General features: G+C 43.8%; 1 protein-coding gene across 7 annotated transcripts in view; it reads left to right on the plus strand.

Annotated features, from left to right (window-relative positions):
* The window catches only part of LOC106845678 (coiled-coil domain-containing protein 93), a 109,096-nt gene that overhangs the window by 6,741 nt on the left and 80,781 nt on the right, over positions 1 to 21,574 (plus strand). For all 7 annotated transcript variants that reach the window (XM_070507552.1, XM_070507553.1, XM_070507548.1 and 4 more), the window contains exons 4-6: positions 8,224 to 8,335; positions 12,352 to 12,450; positions 13,238 to 13,294. In XM_070507552.1, coding sequence (XP_070363653.1) covers positions 8,224 to 8,335; positions 12,352 to 12,450; positions 13,238 to 13,294 — 268 coding nt within the window. The remainder of the gene's footprint in view (positions 1 to 8,223; positions 8,336 to 12,351; positions 12,451 to 13,237; positions 13,295 to 21,574) is intronic.

Here is a 21,574-nt window from a genome sequence, read left to right on the forward strand (position 1 = left end):
ACCCCAGCCACCAAAGCAGAGTGCACCCAGCTTAACCACTATGCTGTTGGGCCAGCCCCCTTGTTTTTTAACTTTTTCGCTCCAGTTTTCTTGAGATATAATTGGTATATAACATTATATTAGTTTAAGGTGTACAATGTAATGATTTGATATACGTATGTATTGTGAAATGATTAACACAAGTTTTAGTTAACATCCATCACCTTACATAGTTACAAATTTTTTGTCTTGCAATAAAAACTTTTAAGATCTCTCTCTTAGCAACTTTCAAATATATGATATATTATTGTTAACTATAGTTACCTTCCTGTGCATGACATCCCAAGAACTTATTTATCTTATTAACTGGAAGTTTGTCCCTCTTGACTGCCTCCACTCAATTCCCCCACGCCTCACCCCCTGCCTCTGGCAACCACCCATCTATTCTCGGTTTCTGTGAGTTCAGTTATTTGAGATTCCACATTTAAGTGAGATCATACAGTATTTGCCTTTCTCTTTCTGACTTATTTCACTCAACATAATGCCCCCAAGGTCCAGCCATGTTGTCGCAAATGGCAGGATTTTCTCCCTTTTAACGGCTGAATAGTGTTCGCTTGTGTGTATATATATATATATAATGCACGCACTCACACACACATACACCACACCGTTTTTATCCATTTGTCCATGGATGGACACTTAGGTTGTTTCCAAATCTTGGCTATCGTGAATAACGCTGCAATGAACATAAGGATACAAATATTTCTTTGAGATGGTGATTTTGTTTTCTCTGGATATGTACCCAAAAGTGGAATTGCTAGATCATATGGTAGTTCTATTTTTAATTTTTTGAGGAACCTCCATACTGTTTTCCATGGTGGCTGCACCAATTTATATTCCCACCAGCTGTGTACAGGGGTTCCCTTTTCTCCATATCTTCACCAACACTTGTTATTTCTTGTCTTTTTGCTGATAACCGTTCTAGCAGATATGAGATGACATCTCGTTGTAGTTTTGATTTGCATTTCCCTGATGGTTAGTGATGTTCAGCAGCTCTGATACTTTTCCTTCATCAGAGTTTCTAGTGACTGCTTAGATTATCTCTGTTTCCTAGGCAATTAATTTGGATGGAAGTTGAATAGGATGGAGAAAGGAGACTCTTTCCATCCCCATTGCCTCTGTGTGAGGCAGAGCCTCACTTTGTCATTCAGAGAAGGCAGCTTGGGCTCCTTGCTAAAGATTTCACCGGAGGGTACCCCGCCTAGTCTTCCATAGCTCCCCAGGGGCTTGGTGATTTCATTAGACCATCTAGCATCCCCGTTCTGCCCAGTCCTGCCAGTTGGCCGCTGTGTGACCTTGGGCAGGCCTCAGTTCCCTTATCTCTAAGAAGAAGGATTTGTGATCCCTGATCTGTATGTTTGTGATTTATCTTTTCATTTTGCTGAAGCCTTATCCTCCCCCAAGAAAAAACACTTCCAAATGGATTGAAGATGTTCACAAATATGCACATGAAGCAGTAGTAATGGGAAGGCGAAGCGAAGGCTAAGCAAAGCAAGAAGAGAGAAAATAGAATTGGGGACAAGGCTGCCACATTTGTGATAGGCCACAAAATGCCTTGTTTTCCTAAGGGTGGGCCACAGATTTGTCTCTAAGCTTTCTGGCAGCTAATGAAGAGAGAAATACATGACAACATACGCAATTCACAGTTTCCATTCAGTAGAAGAAAAAATCAGTCCCACAGAATCACCAAAAGTCTTAATACTAAGACCAAAGGACATCCCTTGGCTCCTCATTAGAGAGGACATATTGTTGTCTGTGACACTGTGCTCATTGGTGCCCAGCCGTGAGTAGCAGGGCTCTACGTCTCTAATGTCGTTCCGGGACTGTGGCATCGCATCCAGCGACCTACAGTGCAGAGTCCTTCCCGGGGAGGCAGTCCAGGTGTGTGGGCTGCTCTGTGCTGATTGGGCTGAATCCAGAGGTGGATTTTCATTGTGTTTTTTTTCTTCTATTATGTAGGTGTTACATCCATGAAGCTAGAAAAAAAATTCAAATACTGCCAAAGGGAACACAATATACAGCTGATGTCTGTCCCCCTTCCCATTCTACAGCCCAGTTTTATTCCCTGGAGAGAATCATCTTTGACTGTTTAGGTTTTAGATCCTTCAGAGAAGTCACTTCTCCGTCTCCAACTGTGTATGCACTCTGTTTCATTCAGGTTTGATGGGCGGAGGAAATCAGCTCACCTGGACTGCTCACTACCTTCCCTTCGTCTTCCGGTCTTGTCATCATTATCTGTTTTTCTCTGATTACTTGTATAATTTTAATCTACTTAAGCTTCTATTTCTTGACACGTTAATATAGTATAGTTTCTCCTGGTTCCTAACGACGTAGAGTAGATGTTTTCATATCTCTGTCTTTCCTTCTACCTTTCAGCCTCCATACACCATCAAAAAAAACTTTTATAATGTTCAGTGTATCATATTTATAGTGTCTTCTATAATAGCAATTAAATTGTCCATGCTTTATCTACAGGTAGATTCTAAAAGTAAATCTATAAGCAGTGTTTACAATAAGAACTAAGAATTGGGGCTGGCCTGGTGGCGCAGCGATTAAGATCGCATGCTCTGCTTCAGCGGCCAGGGTTCACTGCTTCAGATCCCAGGTGTGGACCTATGCACTGCTTGTCAAACCATGCTGAGGCAGGTGTCCCTTGTATAAAGTAGAGGAAGATGGGCACGGATGTTAGCTCAGGGCCAGTCTTCTTCAGCAAAAAGAAGAGGATTGGCAGCAGATGTTAGCTCAGGGCCAATCTTCCCCTGAAAAGAAAAGAACTAAGAATTGTGATGGGGTCCAAGAAAAGGAAATGTAATCTGGACCATAATGGTGCTGTTTAAAGGGGAATATTCAAAATATCACAGTCAAAAGAATCTCTTTTCATTTATTCATTGACTCAGCAAATATTTGTTGAGCCCCTGCTATGTGTCAGGCATTATTCTGGGTACTTTGGATACATTAATGAAAAATGTCTGCCCTCCTGGAGCTTAGAGTCTATTGGAGGAGATAGACCATAAACAACTAATTTAGCAAATAAGTAAACTATATATAGAAGTAATATATCTAGGGGCCAGCCTTGTGGCCTAGTGGTTTAAGTTCGGCATGCTCCGCTTCGGTGGCCTGGGTTTGGATCCTGGACCTACATCGCTTGTTGGTGGCCATGCTGTGGCAACGACCCACATACAAAGTAGAGGAAGGTTGGTACCAGATGTTAGCTCAGGGAGAATCTTCCTCAGCAAAAAGGGGAAAAAAAAAGAAGTAATGTATGGAAAAAATTAAACGTGGGAAGAAGTATGAGGAGGGACACAGGGTAGGAGGCAGTTGCAGTTTTGAGTCGGTGTAGACCTTATTGAGTAGATGATATCAGGGCTAAGACTTGAGGGGAGAGTCTTCTAGGCAAAGGGAACTGCCAGTGTGAAGGCCTCAGCAGAAGGTTGCCTGGAGTGGTGTGAGGAGGAGGTGGCGCTAGGAGGCAGGTGCAGAGAGGTCATGGGGGCCAGATCAAGTAGGGCCTTGCAGGTCAACGTGAAGACTTGGGTTTACTCTGGGTGAGATAGGATATCCCTGGTGGGCTTTGAGAGAAGAGGAGCCTCGTCTGTTCTTTGTTGTAGAAGGACCCCTCTGATTACTGAATTCAGGGGGTGACGGTGGAATCTGGGAGACTTGAGCGCGTTGTCGTCATCCTCACAGGCGCAGGTGGTGGCCTGGACAGTGAGCTGGCAGTGGTGGGATTCTGGATCTGTTCTGAAGGTAGGGCCCACAGGATTTCGACAGATTGGATTTGGGGTTAAGAAGGGAGTCGAGGATGATTCTGAGATACTTGGCCCGAGTGAGTGGAGATGGCCTTTATGCATCACTGAAAATCAGGCACACAGTAATTTACTTCATATTTATGCACGTTTTTCCTTGAGTTTCTGATTGCCTTTTTTTTCTTGTTGACAAAGAAGCCCGTACCTTTATCTGTAGCTAAGATGAGCCAGCTTCTTAATCAGTCTGTTTACTAACATGATTCACTGTCTTGAAGACACTCTTGACGGAAGCCTCTTTCTGTTCCAATTTGAGCTCATTGCTTCTTACACCTGTGGCACCCCTGATGCGCTGGGACTTCTTTCCATTGCATTCTTTCAGGGCTAGTCTTACTATTTCTTAGATTCTGCGTATCTCTCCTTCCTAAATTCCTTTGGAGTTTTACAGTGGTTCTTAGCCCCTTTTTCACCTTGGTGTCCTTGGGGGTTATGATACCTTCCCATCAGTGACAGTACTCTTAAGAGATATTGGAGCATAGTGTTGTTTATACAGCTTCTCAATCCCTTATTCATATTTCTGAAATCTAAGAAAAACACTGAAAATGGGTTTTTTTCTTTTTAAGCGTGGATACAAAACTTATTTGGAAACAAAACATGAACTGATTTAAGGCTATTTATAGTCTTTATTGATCCCACTTATGTGAATATTCATGAGTTTTGCTACAGAAATATTAATTTCTTTGATTATAGGGTATTGGACTAGACTTCACTGGGGTTCTACATGATGCATAATGTATGTCCCTTAGGTACTCTAAGGGGCAAACTTCTAAACAATTCTGAATTCTGAAATGCAGCTGGCCCCAAAGGGTTTGGAAAAGGGGTTAAGGATGTATTATGTTCTCTGGTAGGTACTTGAGAGTGCAGCTTTTAAGTGCAGAGCCATGAACTGTAGTTGTGGGGCGAAGCTGGGGACGGGGGTTTGCATGACTAAAGACCCACCAGACTCCCAGCAGGGCATCACATTATAGGAGAAATGTCACAGCCACACGGCACTATCCCAAAATCTTTTCTGTTTGTATTTGGAATGTGTTCTCTGTTTTGGGTTCCTGCCCACCCAGTTTGTGGTTAGGTGCATTTTAGACTAATGCTGCCTATGTCTGCAGTGCCTTCCTACATCCTGGCTGATGTGACGGTGGCCAGGCAGCTCTGTCTCAGGAGCGCACTTGCCTCCTGAGGGCATGAGTATCTTTCAGGCTGTCTTCTGTACGTGTCCAGTTGGGGGCCTTGTTCTCCTTCTTGATCCTTCTTGCTCGAGGGTTGCATGAGCTTCTACCCTCCATCCCCAACCTGCCGAAAGCCCCATTTACTGCAGGGTCCTATGCTCAGAGGTCCATAAATGAGATTTTAGGCTTGTAACAGTTCATTTCAGCAACACACGTTTGCTAGTCACTTGTGTGCAGAGCACTTGTACGCACATTTTGTTATTTAATCTTCATGACAACCTTTGAATAGATAGGACATGGATTGTCCCTCATGTTATGATGGGAGTATTGGACCAGAGGGACCAGGGGGCTTGCCACAAGTCCCAGAGTAGGTGATAGAGCTGGACTTCAGATACTGGTTTAATTCACTCTCTCTCAAACTGTTTGCAGTGGAGGAGGAAACAGTGCACTTAACGCTTATTAAAACTAAAACCTGTAATGACAGGTGGGCCTGTTAAAATCTTAGGCTGGGAAACCTGCCTGGTGACCTCTGCAATTGTCATTTTCCCTGATTTTCAGAAAGTCAGAGGATTCACCCTGAGCTCCAGGGAGAAGCCAAATGGGGAATGGTGGGTTTTTGAAAGAAGTCTTTCTGACTTTTACCCGCTGCCCCCAGCCTGCCTGTGTTTCACCCACATCCCCCACCCCCACTCCCCCACCCCCACCCCTGGCAGTGATAGTGCCTTCAGCTGTTTCAGTACACTGTAATTTCTGGGAGGCTGGTTTAAGAGGGTTGTAAACCCTGAGATGACCTGAGACAGTCTTCCCTCGGGGCCTTTATGAACTGGAAGAGTAGGCTGTCCCTGAGAAGTGGCCAGGGAGAACCTTGTCTGAAGGTAGAGGGTTAGGCTGGATGGTGTTGGGAGTCCCAGCCTCTTGTTTTTAAGCTACTGAATGGTTCTAGGCAATCAGTGACTGTATGCAGCCCCGTAGACCTGTAGCCACTAGAGGGAGCGTTCCTCCCGCTGAACCAAAATCTAATTATGAGGAAAGGTGGCCCCACATGTGTAGTTAACACCTGCGCTGAGCAAGGGCACAAAACCAGAGTTGGTAATCATCTTCATTTGCTAAGCTTCAAGTTTGGGAAGCAGGGCCAAGTAAGCACCCATCTCTTCCCCTGACAAATTTTAAAGAAACAGGGCATGGGAGTCTGAAGGAAATCAAAATAGAAATAAAGCTTATCAGAGAGAGTGACTTTGATATGTTACCAAATGGGTTTGTTAATACTTCCCTACCAGACTATCCCACTGGAGCCCCAGGAAGAGCTGGACAACCGCAGACTTCCCCACTGGAGCGGGCTGCACATCTCATGGCAGAAGACAGGCTCTCAGGAAGGAGGGGCCCCAGGCGGCTGAGAGCCACATGATACTTTCCTTTTCCATCTCGGACCTTTTGGATAAATTGCCTCCCCGGTTTCTGCTGGGGGTGAAGTTGTTCTCCCATAGGCGTCCCTCCTGGGAGTGGATGCTCCCTCCTGTGGGGTGTCAGTTTTCCCCTCTCCATGTTTTGTTTTTTTCTCTTAACATATTGGACTTGACATTTGATCGTATGATCAGTGGAGCTGGGGGGTGACTGTTTCCCTCAGCAGTTTAACCTTGGTCCCACCTTGTAAAGCCACTTTCCTGGTATAAACATGGTTTCAGAGTGTGTTCTCTGGGGACCGTTCCCTGGAAAGCCGTTCAGCTTTTGTCCCTAGATTACTTAGTCCCTGCCATGACTGAGGGGCTGAACCCTGTTAAGGGGAACAGGTGAGATAAGAATGGCTCTCAGCCAGGCCTGAGTTAGATGTTGGTCCAAAGGCTGTCTGTCTCCTGGGGAGGATTATGGAACTGCAGGAAGATAAAGATGCACAAAATTTCTTTGAACAGAGAACACTTTTGGTAGACCCAAAACTTGTTGAATTTGGAGCATCTAGGAAAACCTGGTAACCTTATTTACCAGGGCCTTCATTTATTAGAAAATAGACCTGTAGTTGTAAACAAGGCCACAGTAGCTGCTGTAACTGGCTAAAATTTTTTAAAGGGTCCTAGATGGGGGTATAACCTAAACTATCCATGTAGGCTGAGCCAGAAGTCTCTGTTTCTCTCTATGGCCCCGTAAGACTGTGCCTCATGGCTGTTTCTCAAGGTTCCCGGTCCGTGTACCATGGCCTTGGGGTTTAGCAGACCTACTAAATAACTTCTCTCTCCTCTTGAATCTGATCCAGTTAAGATACAAGAAACAGGAACCAGACAGTTGGAGATCAAATATCAGCTGATTAAAGAAGGAGGCTTAAGTTTGTGATGAGATGGATGTGCACACAAGTCCCTCTGTCGCTCCTGCCATAAAACTGTCCTGCCCAGGCCCAGGCGGAGCCGAGAAACCGCCCCAGCAGGGGGAGGCTGTTACCTCCTGACCGAGGCAGAAGAGTGTCTGGGACCTCAGGAGCCCGGTTCCCCCCTTCTCCCAGCCATTTCATTGGAGGAGGACTGAGGCAAGGTGTTGCAGACAGATCACAGTGTCCCTCCTGAGAAGCGCAGAGTTTCTCTTCTCTGGAAAGAAGAGTGAGGAGACACGGTTCCCCCAAATCTAGGATTAATTTTAGAGTATCAAAAAACTTAAAAGCTATTTTCTTATTTTAAAGATACTTTTGTACCAGAGTAGAGAACTCCAAATTTTTTTAAGAATGAGACCTCATGATTTGTCTTAATATTCTGGGCACCTGGCACGGGGTCTGGTAATTATTTGTTGCCTGAATGATATTTAGAACAATTTTTTTAATGTGGGACCCTAGTGGTTCACAGACTTTTGGAAGAAGTAGGTCAGTAAAATGAAATGCAAAAGAATATGGGGCACTGATAACTTTTTATTTTACCGTGTAAGGATGTTAAAAAAATAGGTAGTATCTCTAACATAACTATAATTTCATAAAGAAACAAAATATTTTCATATAAAAAAGGAAGAACATAATCTTAAAGGATGAAGGAAGTTTTTTGGCCTTGCTTGCACACACACACTCACATTTAAATTGTGTTTATTTTTCTCATTTTGCAGTCATCCAGGAGAAACTTGGTCATAGTCTGGCACTGGTCTGGCATTGAGAAGCCCTGGATTCTTCTGGCATGTTGCCCAGACTTGAGAGACGTCTTAAGGGCCACTGAGTGTGTTCTCACTCTTTGCTTGTTGTGTTTTCCAAACAGAGCACTATCAGAGAAAATCGTCTCAGTCCTGCCAAGGATGCAATGTCCCCACCAGCTGGAGCCCCACCAGATCCAAGGGATGGATTTTATTCACATATTTCCTGTTATTCAGGTGAGAGCCTCTTTGTGGTGTCTTGTCCTCTGAATGTCAGAATTCCTGTAACAGGTCTGGCTCTTGGGCCATCTGGCCCAGATCCTGGGTGTGGTATGGATTTGCTGGCAGCAGAATGTGATGATGTTTCCTGATGTCATCCTCAAAAGGTTGCCAATACTCCATCTACCCTAGTTGCACAGCGTCACCTGTTAGAATCTTTGAATGTTCCCATCAGTCACTGTTCATTGCCCTTGTGGTAAAGATAGAACTTTGTAGCCCCCCCCCCGTGCTCTGATCTCTTCCGACCTGTCCAGTCTCATTTTATTCCTTACTTTTCTTTGTTCTTTCCCTCAGCCTGGAAAGCTGTTCTCTTCTCTCCTTACCCGCTGAATTCATATTCATCATTCAGATCTCAGTTCTCCCAAACCTCAGGAAAGCTTCCCCTGACCCTCTAATCTAGAACAGTTTCCTTTGCTCTGTCTATTCATATGGCCACATTCCCTTCCTTCACAGGAAACCTGTGTTACTGCAGTTTGTAACCGTGTATGTTCAAGTGTCTGGTTATTTACCTGTCTCTCCCATCAGACTGTAAGCTTCATGAGGACAGGTACTATGGCTGTCATCCTCACTGTTGTCTCTCTAAAACCTTACAGAATGTCTGGCAGTTTGTAGGCATTCAGTCCTTATTTGATGACTACATGTCTGATGAGAGACCTGTCTGAACCCTGCCTTTCCCCAAGACTCTGTGATTAAGTGGCTTGTGGTGTAAAGCTCACTATATATACCGTACAGTTCTTGTGTCTCAGCCTGCCCTCCAGGCTCCTTGAGAAGAGAAGGAGCAAAGGAATTCACCTTTGTTGGCTACCTCTGTGAGCAGTACTTTGCATCTGATCCTAATACAGTTCTTTGAAGCATCTATTATAATCCTAGTCTTATATCTGAGGAAAGTGAGACTCAGAAGGGGAATAATTGATTTGCTTAAGGGCAGAGAACTAGTGAGTGGAGAAGCAAAGATTCCAGTCTAAACTTCCTGTCTCCAGGCCTTGTATTTTCCCACTCCACCATTCATGCAGCCACGGAGAAGAAAGCTGTGCATCCCTTGCTGGAAAAGTCTTCTAATTCTGTGTTAAGATTATATAGTGTAGGGGTTAAGGGCGTGGACCCTGGAGATTTCCTGGGTTCAAATCTAGGCTCTGCCCCTTTCTACCTGTGTGACCTTGGGCAAATGACTTAATTTCTCATCTCTTAAATAGAAATAATAATAGTACCTACCTGATCAGATGAGAATTAAGTAAGTTAATATGTGTAAAGCACTTAGCTGAAGGACTGGCATATTTTAGGAAGTGCTTTATAAATGTTATAGTTGTTTCTGTTGTTGTTGCTGTTATTGGGAATCTTCCCGGGCACTAGACTTCAAATCAAATACCATGAAATTTGTAAATTTGTAAATGAAATTTGTAGATTTGAGGCCAAGACGTTAACTCAGAATTTGATTTGTATCTTTGTTAGACTTTTTGTCTGGTGCCGACGGACGGTACCTGATCCTTTTTGTGAAACTAGGAAGTTGGGCCCCTGTGTTATTACTAAAACCTCCAACACTGTCATTCTGTGAAGTTGTTGCCTTTTCCCCCAAAGCCTGGATCTCTAGTGATTAGACCTTCCTCAGCCCCATGCTAGAACCTTGAGGGCAAAGAATCTACTCTAGATATGAGAAGAGGGTGAAAAGGAAGTGATCTTCTGCATTTGGTTTGGGCATTTTGAGTGTCCGTGAATGTTCCGTGTTGTGAGTTGAATGCTGGGGGGCTTCCTGTCTGGATGTGAGAGCCTAGGCTGGTGGTTACCAGATTTCTTAATTTCATGGACCAGTAAAATTTTAAAGCAAAAATGGAGGTTGACCTATGGTTGCCATCTGTATTTTGCCAGGCAAGGGCCTTTTTAAAAGTAACTACTCTTAGTTTCTCTATCATTTCCTGAAAAGCCATTTAACTCCCAATCTTAAAATAAAGGACAGTCCTTCAAATTGAATACATTTAGCATCCTGAAAAACTTACCACATGCCTCTAGTTTTTTCCTGTTTTGCTGGAGACCAGTGAAAGGATAGTCACGGACCAGCAGTTGGGAACCATTGAACTCGTTGTCTTGTGCGGGGCTCGAGACTCATCACCCATGTTCACACCGTTTACAAAGCTATAGTAACACAGTCCGAATGCCAGCCGGGAGAAAAACGGGTCTAACTTCCAGCCATTGGTATTCTAGGTCACATCTTTTTCTCCCATGTGGGATGTGTATCCTGTGAGGGTAGCTATTTTTCTCAAATGCCAGGGAGCTGTGGCACAGCTTTGCTGTCCAAGAGGTTCCCTCCACAGCCCTTCATGCTGGGAACTCCAAAACAGTATTGGACTGTCTGTGGGAATCCTATGACTCAACATGCTTTTCCTTCCTTATCTGATCACACTCTCCAGCATCCCACCAAGTGATAATTCTGGGTAGATCTGATTAATGGAAAAGGAAACAAGTATGAAAGACCAGAAACTGGATCTGTGGATCCAAAGCAAAGCAGAGACAAATTGACTTGAGCAAGTGTCAGCCTCCTTAGTTGTCTGGGGCTGTGGTGCTGGGGTCGGGGTGCGAGTTAGGAGCTACCGTAGTTCTGAGTGTGGTCTCATCCTCTGCCCCTGCTTCTGGCTTTGTCCGTGCCTGAGGTGGTTGTTTGGAGATGGGTGGAGTGGAGTGATGGAAATAAATGGAAGATGCTGACAACAAAAGAATGTTCCTTATGTAGATATTCGCAGCCGCCCCTATCCTGGGCAGCCGCTTCCTAAACGGGTCCTTTCCTGGAGCTGGCTGCCCTCCGTGATCAAGCATTTCTTCCTGTCCCTGCGGGAGCGCCATGTAGCGTGCCACGTGTCTGCTTTCCTAGGCAGCTAAACCTTGCCACGTGTGGCTGTGCTCTTGGGAAAACACAACTACTGTCCAAAAACTGCTTTTGAGATGTAGTGGCTCTCTCTGGAGAGAGAATGGCAAGCCTGACAGATGCCACCCCCTCCATAATGTTCTTCAGTAGTACAGGAATTGAATGAAGAGCCAGGGGAGGACAACAAAGGCTCTTATTTGACTTTGCGTTCTTACCCTCAGAGCACCGGAATCTTCCACAGGTTATGGGGTGTGGGTGTGTGTATGTGTGTGTTTTAATTAACTGGAGTTTTAGGTAGGGAGAAACACCTCCTTTTGCACATCAGCCCAAAAGAGCTGGGAAACATTTAATGAAGCCCATATGTCCAGTCTTCTGGTGTGGAAGAGCCTGTGAGTTGTGACACCCAGCTTTGTGGTTTGCTAGCTGTGGATCAATGGGCAAGTTACGTAGTCTCTCTGAGCTTCAGGTTCTGTCATCGCGGCCAGTACCAGCCACCTTGTAGCATTGTGCGGATTGAGAGAGAGAATGTTGTGAGTGCCAAGCTAACCCGAAGCCCAAGGCTGTGTACTCAGTACACCCTGTTCTCACATCTGAATAGTTTGGGGATGTTTTTTCATCTGTCAGTTGAGGGTTATACTAGGGGTTCTCTCTGGTTCTTCCCCTCTCTCTGGTCTGTGGTGCAAGAAGCAGGAAAAAGAATGACGCTGAGATCCATCACTAGAACCAGGTGGTTGTGGGGATAGCTGCATTTGTGTTATGTTTCGGGTATTTACAAAGCACTCTAGTACATGTGGTTTCATTTGCTCCCACAGTAGCTCTGTGAGGTGAAAGGAACTGACATTCTCAGTTTCACTTTACATGGAGAGGGAAACTGAGGCCTGAGGATCTGAAGTGAGGCTCCTCCTGCACAGCTGCTCAGCTCTAGGTCCCACTGGATCTTAGCATCTCAGACACTAAGCCGGTTGCTTTTCCTATAGGACAGTGTGTGTTGATAGCTTGTCGTCACTTGGTCAGTTCAAGGACAGTGATTTGGGTTCATGAGTGGTGCCATCTCTGAGTTGGCCTTCACCGCAGTGGTGTTTCACCCCATCGGCTCACGTTTCCTAACTTTCTTCTGCAGTGGCTGGTGAAGCGAGCTATAGAAACAAAAGAAGAGATGGGTGACTACATCCGCTCCTACTCTGTGTCCCAGTTCCAGAAGACCTACAGTCTCCCTGAGGTCAGTGTTCTCATTTTCTTTTCTTGTCCAGCTGAGAGCATGGGTGCACACTTAGAAGGAGCAGAGTGAGCACAGGCTGCCCTGCACTCCCACCCGCTGTGTGGCATCTCTGCCTCTGCCTGGGCAGCACTGAGACTGGGCCTCCTGGGTCGCTAGAACTGCCTCTTTAAATGGGCACTGAGTGGAAAGCCCTATGGTTTTGTCCTTTTCTGTCAGTTTTGGTACTTGATCCAGAACTTTTATTAAATTATAAGAACATGAGTATATTTCTCTATAGTCATATAAAGCTTTTCAAGAGACCACTTGCCTAGAACATTCTTAGAGTAACAGTTGAAAGGTAATCACAACAACAACAATAGCTCAGCACTATGAAATGCTTACTACATTCTAGCCCCAGCACATCACCTGCCTTCTACTCTTTAATCCTCATGGCTGCCCCCTGAGATAGGTGTTTCTGTCCCTGTTTTACAGATGGAGAGACTGAGGCTCAGAGGCTAGGTAACTTGCCTGAGGCTTCCGAGCTCGTAAGGATTTGAAATGAGAATACTTGTCGTCACCACTGCACTCAGTGGTCCCCGTTTTTCTCTCTGACTATAGAGCTCTGTTTTGGAGCCAGCTGCAGAGGCGGCAGCTTTTTCCCGTGCAGAATGTATTCCAGTTTGTTAGAAAACTGAGACTGGTTCAGGTGAGGTAGTGACGGGAAGTCGGTTTATAGGCAGACGTCTGAGCAGTCCAGTGCGTTGCAGTCTTCGCACAAGATTTGTTTATTCCTTGTTTTGTCTTACAGGATGATGACTTCCTCAAGAGAAAAGAAAAGGCCATCAAGACTGTTGCTGACCTCTCAGTAAGTTCCCCTGTCCAAGTCCCTGTGTAAGAGAAGAACGTAGGTTCACAGCCTCCAGATAGCCCTTTGGTTTAGTCACAAACGCCCTGCTCCCTGAGGCTTCGTCTGCTGGGGCTGCCCAGGAGCTGGCGTCAGGTTGGGGTGTGAGGGTAACCCTGCCTTATGTGCCCACTGTCTGGACCTGGCGTTCACGGGGAGAACTTGCCATGACCACTGCACAGTGTTTTTCTTAGTTTCGGTTTCAAGGGAGAAATATTCCAAACTCGTAGCCCTTCCTTGTTTGTCCCAGTGCAGGTATAAACTTTGAGTAGCTCCAAAGAGGAAATGCCGACCTCCAGAGGGTAGATTGAGGTTGCTGCCCCCATGGTGGCTTTGGAGAAAGGATATTTTCTGTGGAATAGTCTGGCATGGCCTCTGTCACCATGCGCAGCCTGTTGTAACCTCTGGGAATCTGTATGCGTGTGCCCACTTCTTTAGCACAAGGGGTGGAGGAGCTTCGGGCCGTGTCAGAACACTCTGGGCCAGAGCCCAGCGGAACCCGGTCAGCCCGCCCCCACTCACCCCCCAGCCTTCCTACCTGAACTGATGGGAGTGGAGCCTCAGTGCCAAGGTGCAAATTCTCTTTCTTCCGAAATAATACATCATGCTGTTTTGCCTATTTTTCACTTTAAGAATAAGTGTGTGGTCTCCCAAAGTGATTACTCTGAAAAGGGTAACAGTCGTTTGATGATAAAAGACATAAAGTGCTTGTTTAAAACAAAAAAAGTCTTTGTCGCTTTATGGTAGTCATACGTATTTTTTCCCCGTTCCATTTTGGAAATAGGAAGAGTGGAAAACCTTTAAGATAGTTAGGCTCTGAAGCCAGATACAATTGTAAGTTTGGTGGCAGTATTAAGTAACAAAAAGAAGAGGACATGCTATGACAGCAGAGTAATTTTTTTTCCTGGTTATGAAATAGGTGTTCAGTTTAGAATATCCTTAAAGTTTTTGTTTAAAAAAAGGTTGACAGATACAAGGGAAGAAACTCAACCTTAATTTCAGAAGACTGAAGCAGCCACTTCTGATGGTTGGACATGTTTCTTTCATATTTTTAATGTGCATTTTTATAGAATTATGCTTTAAATATAATTTTGTAGTTTTTTTCACTTACAATATGGAGTTTTTTGTTTTTGTTTTTGTTTTTTTGGGGGGGGAAGATTAGCCCTGAGCTAACATCTGCTGTCAATCCTCCTCTTTTTGCTGAGGAAGACTGGCCCTGAGCTAACATCCGTGCCCATCTTCCTCTCCTTTATATGTGGGACTCCTACCACAGCATGGCTTGCCAAGAGTTGCCATGTCCTCAACCGGGATCCGAACCAGCAAACCCCAGGCCACTGAAGTGGAACATGCAAACTTAACTGCTGTGCCACCGGGCCGGCCCCCCAGTATAGAGTCTTTTGTATGCTATTAAAGGCTCCTCCTAACAGCATTTGTCATTACAAATAATAACCACTTGGTTGGATATGCTGTTGCTTTCTCTTCTTTTAAATGATGCTTCATTTCTGGAAAGATACGAGAATCAGATGACAGCATAACTCTGATACAGGGAATTGGGAGCTGGGGCAGGAGAGGAAGGGAAATTCTCTTTTCCCTATAAACCTCATAGTATTTGAATTTTATACCAAGTCTGTGTATCACCTATTCAAAAACAGAAAATAAAAGTAAACTTTTTAAATGAATGCTTAATTGAATATCTTCATGTGTAAATCTCACTCTGAGCCGTGCGTGGTGAGTGGGAAAACATTACGGTTTTCAGCCTTATCAGCGAGAATAGAAGGCCAGCATAGCTGTCGGTCATCCTATCAGTGGAACTGGGACTGGCCTCTCTGTACCCATCAGACATTTCAGGCCTCTAGAGACACATTATTTCTTCTTCTCATTTATAGTGGAGTTTTTAAAGAAAATCTTCTGCTTGGTAATGTAACTGTGTAGAATTTAAGGAGACAAAGACAAAAATCTGGTGCCCAGACATTGTTCTAAGCATTTATATATAACTCATCTAGCCTCACAGCAACCCTAGGACAAAGGAGTATTTTTTTTTTTTTTTTTTTACAGATGAGGAGACTAAAGCACAGATAGCTTATGTATGTTGTCCAACGTCACATTGGTGATGGTGGAGACTGCACGCAAACTCTTGTAACCACTATGCTGTGAGCTTCTAGAGAAAATGGTGTTTGCAGCTAATGAGAAAATAATATCAAGAAAAACAAAAGTGGAAAAATATTTGCAAGTGTCTTTGATAATAGTTCAAATTGCATAGTTTTCTTCTCTTTTTATGTGTGAACTTACTCCTCAGTTGTCTGTCAGTACATTTGTAGCAGGAATGATAAAGAATTTTTATGGAAGGCCAGACCTGGCCTTTGGGCTTTGTTTTCTTCTTTCCCTATCTACTGAAAATACTTCTCACTTCCGGATTGTGTCTTCTTAGGTTTCTTAACTGATCTGCATTGCTGTTAACCTCCATCCCTCCTGCCCCTCGCTTTTGCGAGTGCTTCCTTGCAGCCTGGAAATAAGAGTCCCAGAAGCTTGCAAGAGACTCCAGGGCTGCACTGCGTGTCCCTGGCTTATTCTTGTGAATCAGTGTAAGAAGTGGAGCAGCTTGCTGTTTGTTGTTTGTTGTCACTGTCCCCAAGGAAAATCCTTCCCTTGGTAAAGGTAATGAAATCCTTCCTAGATGACCAGGGGTTGTGGCTCTTCACCAGTCTCAGGCCCTGAAGGGAGTTTTCTTCTCCTTCTAGCCTTTTCCCAGTACAGCCCTTCAGATGCCTCATCAGTGTTTGTAACTTGCTCCTTATTGACAAATCTGGAATCTCAAATTTAAATTATGAATGGTAAATTGAGGATTAAAATATGGCCAAACATCTAGGTGCCTGGTTTCTAGACCCAGCCGCTAATAAAATATGTATTTAGGGGCCGGCCTGGTGGCGCAGCGGTTAAGTTCGCACGTTGTGCTTTGGCGGCCTAGGTTTCGCTGGTTTGGATCCTGAGTGCGGACATAGCACCACTTGGCGAGCCATGCTGTGATAGGCGTCCCACATATAAAGTAGAGGAAGATGGGCACAGATGTTAGCTCAGGGCCAGTCTTCCTCAGCAAAAAGAGGAGGATTGGCAGCAGTTAGCTGAGGGCTAATCTTCCTCAAAAAAAAACAAATGTATGTAGCTGCTATTTATTGACTGACGGCCTCCTAGGAGCATGGCACCTAATTAGGCATTTTACGCATGTTATTTCATTGACTCCTCACCAACACTCAGGGAGTTCTATATTATTATTTTCATTTTAGAAATCAGTAAGTTGAAGCTCAGAAAGGTTAGTAAAATGCCTACATAGTTGCAGAGCTAGGAAGAGGCAGCCAGATTTTGATTTTATATCTGACTCCTCAAATACAACAGATGTTGGTGCTTTTTCCAGTTTTCTCCCTCTTCACCTGGTCTCTGATTTCTCACATATTGCTGGCCCCAATTTTGTAGTAATGTTCTTGACATTTCCACACTCTGGGCAATTATTCCTCTGGGTCCCAGAGACTCAGACGCATCCAGAGTGGTTGGGTGCTCTCCCACCACCACTTCGGTTCCTTGTGGGGCCAACTCCTGTGACTTTTCCTATTTGAAGAACCCTTGTCCAGCTGTACAATAGATGCTAAGTGGAGATTGTTGTGTTGTCTTCTTTTTTCATCTATTAGCGTGATACTGTTGTGCCTCAACCAGTAGGCTTTTACTTACTCTTGTTTAGATATGACCTCTTTAAAAAAATCAATATTAAACATTTTAATGTTTTTCAAAATATTTAACTTATTCTTATCTTTAGCCATCCTTATAGGACTATTCCAGTCTTTGCATTCATCCTTGGTTATGTAGCCCAGGCTTTTTTTTTTGGTACATGACTTTTTGTTTTAAAAAAGCTTGTTTTTCTTTTGTACTGGTACTCTAGTAATAATGATAAAAAACTAGAAATTGGAGGAAAAGTACAAAGACTGAATCACCCATGATACCACCAGCCAGGAATAATCACTTCTATTCCAAGCATGAAATACAGAGTTACAGCTATCAATATAGAGAATTAGGGAGTGGAAAAAATGGTATTATACTGTATATTCTGTTTTGTTGTTTGCTCATTTTGCTTAACAATGTAATTGAAGATATCTTTCCATGCCAGTAAATATACCTCCATAGCTGTAGTGGCTGTGATCGTTTTTAGTGGCTGTAGAGCATTCATTGTGTGGTACTAATTAACTAGCTTAGTTTGTATCTTTTTTTTTTTTCTTTTGGCTATTATGTAGGACATCCTCATGGCTAAATTTTTTCTTTTATCTTTAATTATTTACTTAGGATACATTCCATGAAGTGGAAGTGAGTCAGCGGTTATGCCTAAAGCTATTAGTACCTCTTGCCAGATTACCAGGCTGAAAGGCTGTTGTGAACTTTAACTTTTGAGCTCATCACCTGGGATATTCTCTTTGTCTAGGCCTTATTTTTCTTTCTCCTGGGGATTATTCCCAGTGCTTCTGCTTTTTTCTTTGAAATGTGTTGGTGTTGACTTTAAACAATAGACAGCCAGTTATTTCTCCAGCAAAAATGAGTTTATTCGGGATCAACAGAGAATTGCAGTTAGGCATCTGCCACCATGGTGAGCCACTTGCAAGGTCCAAGCAACAAGGGGAGGAGAAACTCTTTCATAGAGGGGAAGAGGATGTGGGGAGGGCTAATGTAAACAAAGAGTCCATTGGAGGAACTCAGAGTTCAAAGTGTACTGGCTTTTCATTGGCTGAGTTGTGACACTCTCTCACTGGCTGTGCCAGTCTCTCATTGGCTGGACAAGAAGAGGAAGTCTTTCTTCTTCCACCTGGGCTCGACCATTGTTGTAGGGTGTGAGAGCTTGCCCGTCTGGCCTCCTGACTCCATTTTAAATGAGGTTTTTATTTATTAATTTTCTCATTTTGATCAAGACCTTTCTCTGAAAGCATCGCTGATTGAGAGGTTTTCCTGATTTTATCGGCCTTTATTCCTGGTGCTAAGGAATTTTCCTGGGTGTCATGTCCCACATCAGAGGGAAAGTGCACAGATTGGAAACCTATCGAGGTCACGTTCAAGTAACAAGGAGGAATCGGAGGGAGAACTCTCAGGGTGGTGTTTTTCTTTCTTAAGTCCATATCTTATCAAGATCATAGGCATTGGAGGTCATCTGAAGCGTTATGTCAGCATCAGAGGTTTGGCAGACAAACTCCCAGCAGGCCTAGTCTGGACATCTTGGGAAAGCTGTCTCATCAGATGTCATCTGCTTCAATTCCAGGAAATCTTTCCTTTCAAGTCACCAGATGATGTGCAGGTCTAGTCAGGGTTTGGTGGTTTCTTTAGATGTGTCACATGAATCCAAGAGTCTATTCCCAGAGTTTTGTGGAGGAAGGGTTAGTTAGCAGTACCTTATAGGGGTCTTTCCAGCGAGGTTGAAGAGAGTCCTTCTGGAGGTGTCTTTTCTAATAGATGGAATCTCCAGGGTGCAAGGTGTGATGCTTAAGGTCTTGGTCTCGCTGGAGCACACCGTGAAAAGATTGCTCTACCAGAACATGCTTAATTTTGTTAGCATCTATTAGACCTTTACCATGTTGCAAAGTACCTGACAGGTAAAATGGGTTCCTCGATCATCATGAAGTTCCAGAGGAGTTCTGCAGGTGGGATCTCCTTTCCAAGAGGATCTTAGCTACAGAAGAGGCATTAGCCTGTCTGCAAAGGAAGGCTTCAGTGCAGTGAGAAAACATACAGACCATGATTAAACAAATTTATATCCATGAGACAGGGGAAGTTGGATGAAATTCATTTGCCAAACCTCGACTGGTTCGTTAGACCATTTAAAATGTCTGGGAACAATACAAACAGGCTTCCCTGGATTATATTTTGGACCAGTGGAACAAGTGAGGTATGCATTTCTTGTGGCCTTGTTTCTATTTCCCCACCAATATTGATTCATGAATGCTATCACTTTGTCAATAGACAAGTTGTTAAATGCATGTACACTGTTTAGGAGGGGGAATTCTGGAGTCCGTGGTAGGACTGGGTTGGTATTTAGTTTGAACCCAGAGCTTTCTCTTCTCTTATCAAACCAACAACTGTTGAATTTCCACTCTTTTTCCTCTTCTGAGGCCAATTGTTAGGCTTCTCTAGCTAGTTTTGCTAAGTTAGCGTTTGGGGAAATATCCCTTTGGATCATGACAAAGGCTTGGCTGCTGTTGGTTCCTTTAAGGGCAGTATTCCTTGTGGAAGTTTCAGCAAGGTGATTTTCTTTTGCTTCCAGAGAGTCAAGTTTAGAATGCCCCGGTATCTTGATAATAGCTAAAGCAGCAGGTAAAAGTATAGCATCTAATAATTTTTGAATGTAGGGGCCATTTTTAAGTAGGCAAGCCACATTTCTTTCACAACATTCCAAAATCATAAGGTTACTCTGAAAGTGTGTCTACTATTAGTATAAATGTTGGCAGTTTTGCCCGTGGCTAAAGTACAAGCCTGTGTTATAGCCTATGATTAGACCTGTTGGGCTGAAGTAGCCATAGGTAAAGGTGCTGCCTCAACAATATCAAAAGGAGTTGCAATAGCATACCCAGCACAGTGTTGGCCATTGTCGCCTTTTAAATAAGAACCAGCAGTGAACCATGAGAAGTTGATGTTACTTGAGGGAGTTTCCTGAGATCATGAGGGGTCAGGAGGTGATCTGGCGGTGTTAAATTGTCACGAGGGGCTTTGTTGTTACTGGAGGGGAGAAGAGTAGCAGGTTACGTTTATTACAACGTGATAGAGTTACGTGAGAAGCAGTTACCAAAAGGATTTCATAGGAGATGAGGCAGCTGGCTGAAGTATGTTGAATGTGGTGAGAATTCAGGAGGGCTTCTACTGCATGAGGTACAAAGATAGTTAAAGGGGATCCCACAGTTTCCTTGGTGGCCTTGACCTAAAGGGCAGTGGCAGTTTTGGTTCTAAGACAAGGGGATATCCCCTTGCTACAAGGTCCACTTGCTGGCTATAATACCCTATGGGTCCATGGTGGTCTCTCTGTCTTCATGTGAGTACCCCTGGGCATTCCCATTCTTTTCATATACAAAAAGGAAAAAGGGAATCTGATAGTTGGGATGTCCAAGGGCAGGTGGGTTTGTTAAACTCTCCTTTAAGGCCTTAAAGCCTATGTCATCCTAGTCTTCCCATAAAATTGGGGTGGGGTTTTTCTTTAGTAAAACATACAGAGGTTTGGCCATAAGAGAAATTTGGAATCCAATTTTGGCAGTAGCCAACTAACCCAAGAAAACCTCACAGTTGGTGCTTAGTTTTGGGTTTTGGAAACAGGACACTCTGAAGCCGATCTGGATCTAGGTGTGGCCCTTGTTCTGATATCAGATGCCCTAAATATCGAACCTGGGTTTGGGCAAACTACAATTTTTCATTAGTGACTTGTGTCCCTTAAAGGCTAAAAGCTTTAGTGATTGGATGCTGTCTTCCTGTGAGGAGGCAAGGGAAGATGAGCAAAGAAGCAGATTGCCCACATATTGCAGCAAAGTAGAACCCCTAGGGAACTTTCTATCGTCCAGATCAGCTTTCAGGCTTCGTGAGAAATGGGGACTCTCAGTAAAATCCTGAGGTGTTACTGTACAGGTGAATTGTTTTCCTTCCCAAGTGAAGGCAAAAAGGTACCAGCTAGCGTCATCAACCAGAAGACACTAAGAACACAGTGCACAAATCAGTTACATAAAGGACTTACTTCCACTGAGAATCGGTGTTAGTAGCATATGAGGGTTAGGAACAACAGGATGTCAAGGGATAACAATGTTGTTTATTGCTTGGAAGTCCTGGACAAACTTCCATGCTTGGCCCTTGGCAGAGCCTGAGACAAAGAAGCCAGGAAAGAGGAATGTCAAGTTTGGGAAGCCATTTTATCTTTCTTTAATCATTTGTTTGCCTCATTTAATCTTAAATTTTTATTTTGCAAAGAGGCAATTTTAGACTTGTGATAACGTTTGGAAGCCTCAAAATACCATTCAAAATAGGTATTGCATTCAGTTTTGGAAATTATGGAGCTATGGTTGTCTGGTTTGGTTTTAAAAAAAGTAAGTTTGGAGAGTTCAAAAGTTCCCTATGATTGCCATTGGTGTTCTAAATTACCTTTGGTTAAGTTGCTCTGTTTAGTTAGAAACGTGAATGAGTGAGGACTATGTTTTTTGTTGTTGTTGTCATTGTTATTGTTTTTAAATATGGCGTATGAGG

The sequence above is a fragment of the Equus asinus genome, chromosome 4, assembly GCF_041296235.1.
Source record: "Equus asinus isolate D_3611 breed Donkey chromosome 4, EquAss-T2T_v2, whole genome shotgun sequence".
Taxonomy (NCBI): domain Eukaryota; kingdom Metazoa; phylum Chordata; class Mammalia; order Perissodactyla; family Equidae; genus Equus; species Equus asinus.